Here is a 14,072-nt window from a genome sequence, read left to right on the forward strand (position 1 = left end):
CCCCAATTTTCTCCATTTCCCTGCGACTCCCCCTATTCATTGAAAATTGACCAATCAAATCACCTGAACCGATGACCCTTTCCCCCGATTTTCCCGTGACGCTTCTGTCCCGTATTCCCCCACCCCTCCGAATACCCGTCAAATTACCCAAAGTACATCCATTCCCCCCTGAAATTCCAAAAAGCCGCGGCCGTCCAACGTCTAAAAAACGACGAATAAAATCCACCCAAAAAAAAAAACAAAAATTCCGTTCGTATCTGAAAGAATTCTACGGGCGATACCGTATCGAGAGAGTCGTTGGAAGATCAGCGTCGAGGAGCGAATTCGAAGGGAAGTGCGGCACCGCTCGATTCCCGAAGCGTGTGGTGGTGTGTCGGAGGGTGTCGGGGGGTTAGGGGCGGGGGAGGGGCTGGTGGAAGAAACGAGGGATGCTCGGAGAGAAGGGAACGATGAGGCAAAGATACCCATGCGCCGCATTCAACGTGACAGGCCGTCGTCATGTGCGCGATAAAGACAGTGTTATCCCCCCAAGGCCGAGTAAGAGAGACCCCCTCTCTCTCTCTCTTCCTCTAAAAAAAAAACAGCTCTGATATGGAAGAGTGCCGATCCGGCGAGCTGAAGTGGGAAGGATAGATAGACGACAACTGGAGTGAGACAAAGAGTAAAAAAAACCGAGCGAATCTTGCGAGAATAAAAAGAGAAGTCCGTATAAGAGCAGATATTCCGCCAAGTAAGAAGAAAGTGCAAAAAAATATATATATAAACAGTTGAAATGACAGGGAGTTGTGAGGGCTCGAGAGCAGATCTTTACAGTGTATCTCATGAAACCGAATAAAAATAAGAAGAACTAGTGACGACTGGGGAGCTTGAGAGCCCCCGACGAGTGAAGTTTTTCCTAAAAATATTTCACCCCACCCCGGTGTGTACATCATGACAATGGATGTCGTTGGATCAACAGACGGAAAATATATCTTAAATATTGTACATTCAAAGTATCCGAGTCTCGGTATCGCCACGAAAATACAGTTAAGTGTGACAGTAACAGACGAAAAGCCCTCGTCACGGCTCAAATAATGTACTTGTGATCATAATCCAAAATTTAGAGCTTCAGGAGTAATACAGAAACGCATGGCATAACAACGTGCTGAGGATGAGACTGAGTGTGACACTGTTGATAAATATAAACTCAAATGTGTGTGAGAGAGATGATGATAGTGTGGTTGGTATAGCAGCGCCACCAGGAGCGCCAGTGGTGGCGGCAGGCGTGATACAAAAGTGAGCACGCGATAAAGTTGAAAGCCCCGAAGAATCAACGTGTTGAAGAAGGAGAGACTGTGATGTCTGACAGAGACAGTAGTACACTACTAGTTTGTGTGATGGAGTGAGAAAGTGAAGGTACGGGAGACCCATTCATCTTGGCGCACCTAGAAGGCGTACGATTGGCCAGTGCTTGGTAAGGCCGTAACCCGATTGGTTAACTCTGTTTACCAGCTGGTGCTGGTAGCATGGAGAGGGGAGTGAAGGAGACGTGCGGCGCCATTATTGTAAGGGGTTACATTTAGCTGGCCATGGTGTAGTACCCGGCGTTCGGGATAGGGGGCTATAGTACCTTCATGCATGGCCCATAAAGGATTCGTCGACTATCCGAGAAGTACGCAAGAAACGGCTTCTAACACCTGACAGGCCGCGGATCACCCGTTTGTCCCGTGTCCCAATCCAGCCCCAATTTTCTGCTCTCGGTTATCCATTGAACAGCTGTGGGGTCTTGTGGGGGGCCCCCCGGGTCAATTATATTACCTGACTTCTTCTACTGTAATCATCGAAACTCATTTATTTTCTTGTTTGGCCTATTGTTTTGTGGTGGACAGTTTTGTGAGATGAACGATATTTAGTGATTGTCTGGGGTAGAATAAAGTTTAAACATCTGGAAGTGGTGATGATAAATAAATACCTAGAAAGTAGAGGAACAGTGTTTTCTAGTCTTGGAATTTTGGCAGGTCAGTGAGGGATTGAGTCGCAAGGTCGTCGGTTATTTTGGCAGAGTGTGATGTGCCCGGTTGCGTAAGTGGTGATAAAAAGTGAGGGTAAAGCACCGATAAAGAGGCGTCCACCTTAGGAGAGGGACGAGGTAACATTGTTGGTATGAACTACCGGAAAGTACAGGAGGGGGATTTGTCAATACACCGTGTGGTCCATGTAGTTTAAGACATCAATCATTAGCCGTACGACAATTCTCAGAAAGGAAGTGTATACATACGACAGTGCATAAGGGTTCATCACAAATGATTGTTTGTTAACAATTGTTCAGAGAGTTCAACAGTACAGGTGCTACAGAATGGCAAGAACTGAGCGTTATCAGTGTGGGTGTTGATTTGCCCATTGGGGTATTGTGTTAGCTTCGCTGTGTGCAGCGATGAGTTCCAAATTTATAATTGATAGTATGCTACCAAAGTATCATCAACAAATTCATCATCAACAGTTATTTGCCAGCGCCAATCCAAATTCACTTCAAGCTTGCTCCAGTGGCTCGTCAACAGCGAGTCTTGAATCAAGTATATCAGCAGCGGCTGTTGCCGCTGCAGCTGTTAATTACGCCCAACACAGTTCACCATCACCGACAGGTTCAAGTCCCCAACATTCGGGAAGTTCAGCATCAACATCACCGGCGGCAAGAACAACAACGAGTATGTATCCGTACGTATCCGCTGCGGCGGCACATCATCATCATCAACAGCAACAGGCTGTTGCAGCAGCGGCTTTTGGTGCTACATCATCAATGGTACCGGGTTTTGGCTCATCAGTTGCATCAAGTGCAGCATTAGCTGCTGCTGCTGCTGTTGATGCTGCAACGGGTGATAAATCATGCCGTTACACAGCCAGTCTCACTGGAAATGTAGCACCTAGTTCCACAGATCCAATGGTCAACTATAGTCTATCTCATCATCATCAGAATGGTGGTACTGCTGGTGGTCTTGTATCATCAGCACCAGCATCATCAGCTGTGTCAGCAGCATCAGCTTCCATGGCCGCCGCTGCACAATTCTATCATCAAGCGGCGGCAGCCTCTGGTGTTGTTGATCCACTCACATCGTGTCAACAACCAACACCTGGACAACCCGGTATACCTGATATTCCTAGATATCCGTGGATGACCATCTCCGGTGAGTCTGTCTGGAGTGAGTTGTGATACATTGAGCATGTTAGACCAAAGAGATGTTGCATGGTTGTTTTTCATTTTCGTTTGCCGTCGGGCAACTTCTGTTGTCATGTAGACGTAACCGACGCTTCATCACATTCATTGTCAATGGACATTGTCCACTTGTTTGATAATTCCCAGTCAAAACCTACAGTTAACTTTTGATAGAAATCTATAAATATTTTTGCTCGATCCGGACAATTCACGATGTTCCTAGCGACAGAGATGAACCGTCGGGAGGTGGCATCAGCTGGCGTCGCTTCAATTCAGACACTTTGAGTCTCTCAAACAATTGTATATCTTTGAATATCTACGTAGGAGGCATCAATTACTCGGAATTTATTGCACGTGGCAAACCAAAAATCCTTTGAAATTGGAATGTTTCATTTTGGTTATTTATAATTCACCACTTACCGATGATTCGTTGAATCATTCCACGACTTTCAGCTGCATAAATCCATCCGGATGGGAATCCCATTGAAGCATAAAAATTTCGTTGTACCACAATCAAGGGAAATCAACTGCAATACTAAAAATAAATTCCACCAATTTACATTCTTCAGCCAATGGATAAATCGTGAAAGCATAGCCTTCATCATCATCCATTGATCGTGTTGAAAAGATCATTTGAAATGAAAGGCAATTCCAAAGAAAAGAAAGCACATCTTCACCGGAATCTATTAATTTCCGGCAATTTGTCTTTTACGATTGCACTCGGACGAAAGCCTCCTCATCAAGAAGATCCACGCCTTAGTGGCCATTTTCCTGGCATATCTTACGATTAATTTTCTTTTTCATTTCACTTCTCTTTCACTCGGAAATCAAGAATAATTTTACGCCGGCGAAGTGGTACAACTTGCTGCAATAAAATATATATAATGACAATGAACACCGGGGCTACTAGGTCGACGCTGTTATAGACTGCATCTCGATTAAGTTTTAATGGCACTCGGATATGCTAATCATCAAGAACAACTCCACCATTTCCTAGCAGCGGTCTTACTACACACTCATGTGCATTGAAACACATTTTTTCTTGCTTTCGGAAACATCTCCTGAGCCAACAATGAAGGTGTGCGATATTTTCGACGCGGACCACACGTGAAGTCGACAATTTATCCATTTTCTCTTCGACATTGTAACTTTTCATAATTTTCTTACTGATCACAATTGCTTCTTTGTTGATTCGATGTTGCGAGACTTCAATGAGCAATTAATCGGCCGAAGGAAATTCGAACATTCCGGGCATTCGAATCCCATCAACAGTTTTCAGTTGGAAAATTTTCTCGCGATATTTTGTCGTCGGGGTTTTCATCGCATACACGAAGAGAAATATTCAATGACAACTGCGTTTTTTTCGTAATTCCGGAGCGACATCCAGCGGAGGGAAGTTTGACGGACCTGTTACATAATATTTCTGGAGCATTCCGCATTTTTTATGAACATTTTCCGTGAAAAATTGCCCCTTCGTCACGTAAATTTTCTTAATTATTTCTGTAATCGGCCAGCGAACTCAAGTTCCGTAATTTTTACCGCCTATTTCTCTCCGTGTAGCAAGGAAACCTCTCCCGACGTGAAGAACTCAATATTCGCGGGGGAAAATTGAAAAAGAAAAAAATCGCGGAACGGTGGAATAGCTTTTGTTGGTGGCGCCGTGTTCCGCTAAGAAATTGAGGTTAGGATATCCTAATCTTTCTTCTGCTCCACAAGTCCTATCTACAGATGAATTTATATTCTCATACAGTTTTTCTGGAGCTCGAAAATGAAAAACACTTTGATGCTGTTGGAGAGGACCAATCTGCTGCGATAAAATATCCATAATGACAATGAGTACCGAAGCTACTAGGTCGTCACAGTTATGGACTGCATCTCGATTAAGTTTTATGACACTCGGATATGCTAATCATCACGAGCAAGCCAGCCATTTCCCTAACAGTGGAGTTATTATGAACCCATTAGCATTGAGCATCAACTTTTTTTCGTTTCTGGAGCGTCTCATGAGCCAACAATGAAGGTGTGCATCGCCTTCGATGTGGGCCACACTCGAAGTAAAACATTTTATTCATTTCATCTCGTTTCGTCGACAGTGTAGCTACTCATAATTATCCTGATATCACAATTGCGTCTTTATCCGTTGTTGGTATATCGAGCGATTCCAATGAAGAATTCATCGTCTTGACGAGCCCAGAACAGAGCTGCCATTCAACCTCTATCATGAACACTCAGTGCAAACATCTCCTCTTACCAGTTTGTCATCAATGTACCGAAAGAATTTTTGGATAAACCTAGACCTCCAGAGGGTCGTTTTATCGTGAGAATTAGTCTCCCAAGTCTCATTTTTTGGACAACACTTGACATAAAAAGTTGGTTCAGTGCCATTTCATTCCTTGTTTCGCATTGCGAACCGTTTGGAAATTTTTTGCTCATTTATATGTTTTCTTAACTAAAGACAGACCGGTGGTCAAAACGGGCCACCCACAGACATTTTCGAAAATTTTGTATTCTTACATTTCCGACAATTCTGCATTGATTCCAAACAAAATTACAATTTTTCTTAGAGTCCGGAGTGAAAGATTATAAATTTTTCATTTCAATGCAAAAATTATTTTCTCAAATCTCATTTTTTCGACAAAACTGAACCTAAAAAGTCTCATTGAATCTCAGTTCATTCCCCGCTTCGCCCTCTGAAGGTCTAATCTTCATTCAAAATTTATTTCCTGAACTACTGATGCTGTCTCGGTTTCAAATCTCGTCGATAAATCGATTTCTTCTTTCTCATCGTTACTTCTCCTCAAAAATGAAGTCTCTGATGCTGCAGAACTTTCCGAAATTCCGGCGATCGAACACGTACAACGACGAACACCGGAAGCCGCTAATTCCCTGTAATTAGAAACTCCATCTCGATTGACTTTTAATACCCCTCGGATATGCTAATCATCGTGAACAAGACGGTCATTTCCCTAACAGTGGCATTAGAATGAAGTCATTAACATTGAGCATCAACTTTTTTCATTTTTCAAACGCCTCGTGAAGCAGCAATGAAGGTGTCTATGATGTTCTGGAGAAACTACACGTCAAACATTTTATTCGTTTAATCTTATCTCTTCGGTATTGTAGCTTTTTATAACTATCCTGATATCACAATCGTCTCTTTGTTCATTATTCCGATATTGAGAGACCAGTGAAGAACACCGACAGAGCAATATCATTTTGCTAATCACATTTGTTATGTACAAAAAAATGCCCGAAATTTCCCTTAAAAAATTTCTTTTTAAATTCTGTCCAGGAGAATATTTCATTGGCCGAATTAGATTGGAAAGAATTAGATTTTTCACTCAGGGAATTCTTCGGGTGAGAATTCTAGAAGAGGTCAGATAGTCAAACTTCATCAACAGCTTTCGCCGCGACAATGTTTTGATGCCATTTTTCGTTAATGAGCTCATTTGAAAAATCTCTCGCAGTTTTATGTCAATGCGCCGAGTTTAATATTCGCACTACGAAATTCCAAAACAGGGGAAGGAGGGAATAGCGGGTGCTAGTGGCGTTGTGTTCAGTCAAGCAGCCCACGTTTGGTTATCCTAATATCTCGTCTCGTTTCTAATTGCGTCTTGTTCAAATTGTTCGGCACGCGCCGGCGACTCGTTTCCGGCCGTTACCCCCTTTACCCCGGGTACGAGAGCATGTGTTTTTCGTGATACAGGGGCGCCATCTACAACCCCATAGCCGCGGTTATGAAGCTTCGATTTCAGTTTGTTTTAATTGCATCACAAGTTCGTGTCATTTATTGCTGGTTTTTAGATTGTAGTTAATGGTTATTTCTTCTGATTTCAGATTGGATGAGCCCTTTCGAGCGAGTCGTCTGTGGTAAGTCGGTATTCATAATTAACTTCCCCGTTTTTCGAGTCATTTTTTGGAGGAATTTGAAGGGTTAGAATATCGATTCATTGATATTCTATTTATCTTCTATTGGGATTTAGAGGGAGAATGCGTTGTTCTTTTAATGGAACAGGATTTTATGGTTTATTTGGACGGAGTGAAATGGATTGGTGATAACAGTTTGAGGTTGAAACTTTGGGTTTAGTGTATTTTCTAATTTTGTCATTTTTGAAACGGAAAGTCAAATGAAAATCCAAAGTTTTACGTCAACAGTTTGATTCGCAGAAATAAACCGTTTTGTTAAAACAGATTCACTCATAATATGAGATCAGACCAGTTATGGTAACAATAAACTATACCTATCGTCTGTGGTAAGTGATTAGAAAAAAGTTGATGATTCTAATATGAAATATTTGGTTCAGTTAAATAAAAATCAGAATAAGTCTTAATTTTGCAATTATCAATTTTAAGTGAAGACTTGCAATTGAGCAAATTTACAAACTGAAAGGAATTTTTGATAAAAATTTGAAGAAAAAACGAAATGAAATGATATTCAATCACTTTTTAACTCAAATTTTTTCGGAAAAATTAGACTTAAGGGGCTAATTGTTATGATAAAACTAAATTTCGCTCTTTGGAGGTTTAATTTTTATTGAACATTCATTTTCAAGTATTGTAAGCTCACATTGCGTGATAACATTACAAATTTGACGATAATAGTATTACCAAAAGCCGTTTGAACTTCCATTTCGTCTTCGAAAATCAATTTTCAAAGTCTTATCAGGGGAATTTACAGCTTTCCATGAAAACTCGTGTTTGGAGTGGTTTCAATTTTCTAGCAAAAATATTCACAATATTTTTCGAAACTAGAACAAGTTCTAAGTGCTCGACTAATCAATTCGACTTTTGGTGTCTAAAATAGTCTAATTAACATTAGCTTCATTAAGAAACTCAAAAGCCTTCTCTTTCAGGACTTCGTAAAAATTGAAATTAATTTCCTGATTTTGATGCGTAAATTACTAGTCAAAATGAACTGAAAATTAAGTCGAAATCCCCAAAAATTTTCGGCGACTTATGATTTACTCCCCTTGTTCCTTCAGAAATGGGAACCCAAAAATTGATAATTTTCTCCTGTGACGCCAGTCTAATATGCACTGATGACCGGACTTATCGTGAGGTCACTAATACCACGAAATGTTTGCACTCCCGAGTGAAATTTTTTTCGGAAAGTTTGGGGCACACATGGACGCCACATTCCTGTACCATTTTAGTCCGTCCAATTCCGTCATCGGATATATCAAATGTACAAACATCTCTCGGACTGATTCTCGTACAATTATTGCTCCGTAATTTATGCGTTGTTAGTGGAGATTAACGGAGACAGAGAGAAGTGGTGACAATCGTAACCGAGCCTTGAAGTATGCAACTTGATTGCACCGGTGACAGCATTGTTGCACTATTCCAATATTTTAAGATAGCTAACGAGTTTGTGACGCAAATTTTTAGACGACATGAATATTTTTCGAGGAGTTATGGAGATTACTGGGGTTGATACCAGTCTAAGTGCATAATGGCGCTTGTTAAGATAGCGTATACATTAAATTCTGGGGAAAATTGTTAAGGTGTTGCGGTGGGGTAAAGAGAGGGGGATAGTCACGTGAGTTTGTAATTGCAGATAAATGTTATGTGGACATGTCAGGCGAAAGTTATGCTTGTGGTCATCAATTCCAACTGTTGTCGCTGTTTTTTTCACAGCTTTGGGGCTTTTTTTCGGACGGGCGGTATTATTGCTTTGTTTATAATTTATTTTGAAGGGAAAAAATATTAGGGACATGTTTTGGAATAAATAACGGGGATTAAAAGTTGTGGGCCTTTGAAATTTTGAGTATGTGAATGTTATATTAAGTTGAATGAAATTATTATTTTTTTAATTAAAAGTGAAAAATCTTGAAATTTATTTAAAATTCTGTGGGAAAATATCGAAAGAATTTATGTGTTGTTTGAAGAAATATTTTCTTGGGAGGAATTTTCTTCCGAAAATTTCTGGAAATGAGGGAAGAAAGCTCACGAAATTTAAAGAAAATTTAATTTTTCCTTCAGAACAATATTTTTGTTGGCAATCCAAGAAAATAATTCTCCAGAAGCTTCAAAATTAATGAAAATTCGTAATAATTAACAATTTTTTTTCCCACACGTCTTTGAAGAAAATCTCAAGGCAATAAATTGCAGTAAAATGGTCTGAACATCAATTCAAGAATTTCTCAACGACGTAAGTTCTTAAAATAAAAAAAAAACTTTTCGATCCAACAATTTTCGTTTTTAATGTTTAATGTAGATGAGAAAATCTTCAAATTTTCGTCACTCAATTTTTTTCAATTATATCATGCACAATTGTCAGCAAGATGACAGTGAATTACAGCCCAAATAATTGACTCGGTCTTCCAATACCGGACCTCTATTCACCCAATAGTAATTATGAATAGCATCCTGTGGAGGTGCTCAAACCAAACGATCAAAATAGTCCATAAGAGGACTCAAAAGCCCGCAATGACTGGCAGTAGCTGTGCCAGCGATGCCATCGATGGTCGGTGTAAGGTGCCCATGGGTAAAACGTCGTTCAGGATCATAAAATCATTACGTCCCGGGGCTTTACACCAACACAGACCACACCTGATCCTTGTAAACCAATCTCGAGTGTTTGGACTCGAGAGACTCGAGAATTTAGCTATATTTTATGACCCGAGAACCAAACACCATCTGATACAGACAAGAAGATTGTCGCACGGTCAGAAATATCTCCACATTTGGTTGAAAAAAAATTGAGAAAATAAATCCCATGTTCAGAGCCAAAAGGTCCTATCTTTTGGCGAATATTTTCTTTGGGTAAAATTGGAATGTTTTGACTTCAGACAGTAGTGGAGATAGCATCTTCTGATTTTTGACACAAGCCCGTAATTATTCATGCGAAGTCAAAGGTCCTATGTTCGGAATTACGAATAAAATAATGACTTTAATAAATTTAATCTTTACTTCTATTCATAGTCGCGTGGAATGAATAATAATTTACCTCTTTATTAACGGAAAACATGAATTACTTCGCCTCAGTTACTTTTAAAAAAAATAGAAATAACCTTTATGTTTTTTAGCAAATAAATTGTTTGATGATTTGATCAAAGCATTTTACTGACAATAGTTGTTTGACATTGATTAGAAAATTTTGTTTGAATTTTCCGCTGCAAATTGGAATTGTTTAAAATATAGGAAATATTCCCGGTTTATTCTACAAATAATTTGATAAATTAAAATTAAATGTTTCCAAGACTTGATATCCTCAACAGTTGGGAAATGTAGCCAAAAGTAATATTATAATAAATGCATAATAATTATTATAATGAAGACTGAATGAAGTCGAAAGCCTCGAAATGACACGTTTTCGCGACATCTTCAGACAAATCCGACATTTTCTCCGTAAAAAATATGATCTCAACGGACTCCAATGGAATAAATGGAAATGCACCCTTGATTAGAATCGTCCCGAGATTGTAGGCAAAGAGGATTGGTAAATTTTCGTATTCCTTGAATGGTAAATCGGCTTGCGCCGGGGGTTGCACGTGATACAGCACGTGAATATCAGCCGAAACTCGATGGTTGCCCTACGCCGAGAGGGCATTTGCATAATGGCATTCTTCGCTTTTATCGCGATCCATATAATATACGGTACCTACCCGCGGCGTCTTTCGCCTTCGCGGTGTTCCCATTAACCTCTTTTACCCATTATACCTCGTGCCCGCAACGCGCTCGTTTCCTTTATTTATTCTCTTTTCGTCTCGGCTTCCCTTCAAAAATCCACCTCTCAGCCTTTTCTCTTTGCCAATACTCTCTCCCCACCAGCTTCGTTGAGTTTTTCCTCTCTGTCTCCTTAATTTTTTTTTCTCTTCCCCTGTGAGAGATCCTCCATAGTCGTTTTATTCAACTTCCATCCCTCCATTTTGTATGCATGCTGGGAAAGAAAAATTTATAATAAAAAGACGGATTGAGAAATTGAAACTTTTCGCGTGTAAATGATATAAAAAAAATATGCTGTACTATTAAATTCGATTATTAATATAATTCATCATGGGATCGTTTTGGGAATCTTCTGCTATCCCGCCATTTTGTCTTCAGGGCTGAAAAAAATCGATTGAGGGGAGAAATATCGGAATTTTTTGGTAAAACATGTTTGAGGTATTTCATGGCAAATTCACTGGCCGTTAACTTTGACTTTTTCAAAAATTAAGGGCGATTTTTTACATGATTGAGGTACATGAAATCCTATTATCAACATTTTTTCAAATGTTAAAAATGATTTACTATAGAGAGACTATTTTCTCGATTTCTCGTAGTTTTTGGAGCGTAATTATTGCACTATTCAACCAATTTCAATCAGTAAAAAAATAAAATCTTTATCTCTTTGTGGCCTATTACAACATATTTATTTTGTACATTTTTTCATTTGCTTCCTGACACCTGAAATGTTGAAATTGAAAAAAAAAATGACAGGGAAAAACGAAAATTTTCTAAATATGACACATTCGATTTTTCTTTAAACTTGACCGATTTGGGATTCGAAAACAAATTTTTTTGAGTGCTGCCAGAAAGTGGAAGTCGGTCTCGATCTGCTTCATTCAAATTTTTTTCAGTTTTCATTTTTTCAGCAATATTTAATATTAAAGTTGAATTAAATTCAATTAAATCAGAGTTAATTAAATGAATTCCTCACATTAACTTAAATAAATTTTAAAATGTCAGTTAAAATCAAAACCGAAACTTTGAATAATCACCTGTCATAATCATCCAAAAGTACCCAATTTTTACCTCCATTTTGATCTGTAACTTGTTTCTAAATTTTCTTATCACTCTCTCTCTCTGCTCTTCTTACAACACATTTTCGTCCCCCTCCCCTCCATTTTTTCGCTCCTCCTGCAACATACTCGACTCTTTCTATTCAACTTCCATTCCTCCATCCTGTCTCCTCTTTGTTCGCAATCACGGCACGTCTGGAATTTCAGCGAGGAGTCTCTCTGATACCAGGAAAACCCACCGAGAGTTGAAGTCTCGCGGAATCACCATTTCTCTCGTCGCTTGAATTATTTTCAACGAAAAGTCCGTGGATAAAAGGGGCGCCACCAACTAATCCCAGGGTTATTGTACTTGACGATATAAAAACCGGACGGTGGTGGTGATGTACAACGATACACAGCGTAACCTAAAAATATAAAATAAATCGTAAAACTCAGCCCTCATTATCATATTAAATTTGATGAATTATTCATTAAACGGATGAAAGGGCCCTAGATTGGGCTGTACGACGAGACCAATTTTTTTATTCAACAGTTTACAGAGGATCACTTCTTCAGGTCGAGATCAGGTTTATAAAGTTCGCTTACGACGTTGTGCCCCAAATCTTAAAATAACAAAAAAATTCTTTCACAACCGATAGATTGTAATTTGTTCCACTATTCCCGCTACAATTAAAAACAATTCTCCATGTCAACTATTAACGAATCATAAAATTGAACTGTCCGTATTAATGAGCGAGACACAACGTTTCGCCCGAGTGCAAAAAACCTATTGTTCCTCCTCAAGACGGTTACAGCACGCGCCAAAGGTCCCGAATACAATACCATTCCATAAAACCCACTTTTTCCCTCACTATCAACCAATATCGTTCCTCCCACTCTTGCAAAAAGTTCAGTTCTCCCCACAACCTGCCCAAAAAGGCATACCACCCTCCCCGAACCCCTTGCAAAAAATAACAAGTGGCCGACAGTCCGCCGACGACGAGCCGACACTCGGCCCAATCTCGGCCGACCGTCGGCCTTCCGTCATCTCCTACCAGGGACCCCCCTTACCTCACCCCACCCCTTAAATCTCCCCCAACCCTCCTCCTAAACTTCCTCCACCCCTCAATCCCTCGATTTTCTCGTACTGCCAATACTCCGAACACGTACGAACGATAGATTATGGTCATAACACAACTTGGTCCACTGAACGTCGGGGTATTTCACCGATCGTCCGGATTTTCGGCTCGTACGTGGGCTAGGCAGTGGAGATAATGCATAATTTATAATCAGACCGATACGGCGTCGGTGCACGGTTGAATATCTCCTCTGGCCTGAGGACTACTAACCCCTCATTAGCATTCGATGATGGCTGCCGCGCGTCCTGCAGTGACGTTCCCGTATTATTCTGTATACCAACCCCCCCCCCCCCTGTCGCCCCTCCGAACCACCCCAGCGACCCTCAACAACGGGAGGAGAAATGGTTCGCTATCGAGCTCAGTTGCTATCATCTGACGGTCTTCTCTGTCTGACTTATTGAACTACGACTTGGAGATTCTCCTCCCTTGGGGGAAAGGGTGGGGGGGAGGGGGGTGGGTAATCTCCTGGAGGGGCCGCGAACTCATTCGGCAACGTCTGGAACCAATCAGTGATTTCGGAGGGGGCTATCGCAATTCGGGGAATTGACTGCGTGACTTATTGCCATCCGGGGGTGGCTGGGATACCTGGAATGGGGGGGAGGTGATTGAGAAAATATGCGGAAATTCGGGGATTAAAGTTGGGAGGCTGAGACGTGATAGGTGCGGAATGTCTTTATGATTAAAAATGGAAGATGCCGGGAGGTGAGAAGGGAATAGAAGAATTGGGTTTCAACGAAAATTGTTATTTATGGGAAAATTAAAATATAAATTTGTAAATACAAATAAAATATGTAATGGATATATGTAGTAGATAATGTGACCGATTGGAATGATAATTACGTTTATATAATTTTTTAATCAGACTGTTTTGATCGCAATAAGCGGTTGTCAATTGAAGATATTTAAAATTTCGAAATCGGTATTCAATCATTCCTAAATTAATAATCAATTATTTTTTAGTAAAATCCGAGTTTTGTTTGAGTTCTAGCAATTCATGAAGTGTCTTAAAAAATCGCCAAGTCTTATTTTAAGCCCTCGGGA

General features: G+C 40.1%; 1 protein-coding gene across 2 annotated transcripts in view; it reads left to right on the top strand.

Annotated features, from left to right (window-relative positions):
• The first annotated feature begins 492 nt into the window (after positions 1-492).
• LOC135172630 (homeobox protein abdominal-A homolog) overlaps positions 493-14,072 on the top strand; it is a 55,326-nt gene continuing 41,746 nt past the window's right edge. The window contains exons 1-2 of one of the 2 annotated variants that reach the window (XM_064138803.1): positions 493-3,161; positions 7,028-7,060. In XM_064138803.1, coding sequence (XP_063994873.1) covers positions 2,414-3,161; positions 7,028-7,060 — 781 coding nt within the window. In that variant the 5' untranslated portion in view covers positions 493-2,413. The remainder of the gene's footprint in view (positions 3,162-7,027; positions 7,061-14,072) is intronic. The other variant, XM_064138802.1, reaches the window with a different exon arrangement.

This window comes from Diachasmimorpha longicaudata, chromosome 2, assembly GCF_034640455.1.
Source record: "Diachasmimorpha longicaudata isolate KC_UGA_2023 chromosome 2, iyDiaLong2, whole genome shotgun sequence".
Taxonomy (NCBI): domain Eukaryota; kingdom Metazoa; phylum Arthropoda; class Insecta; order Hymenoptera; family Braconidae; genus Diachasmimorpha; species Diachasmimorpha longicaudata.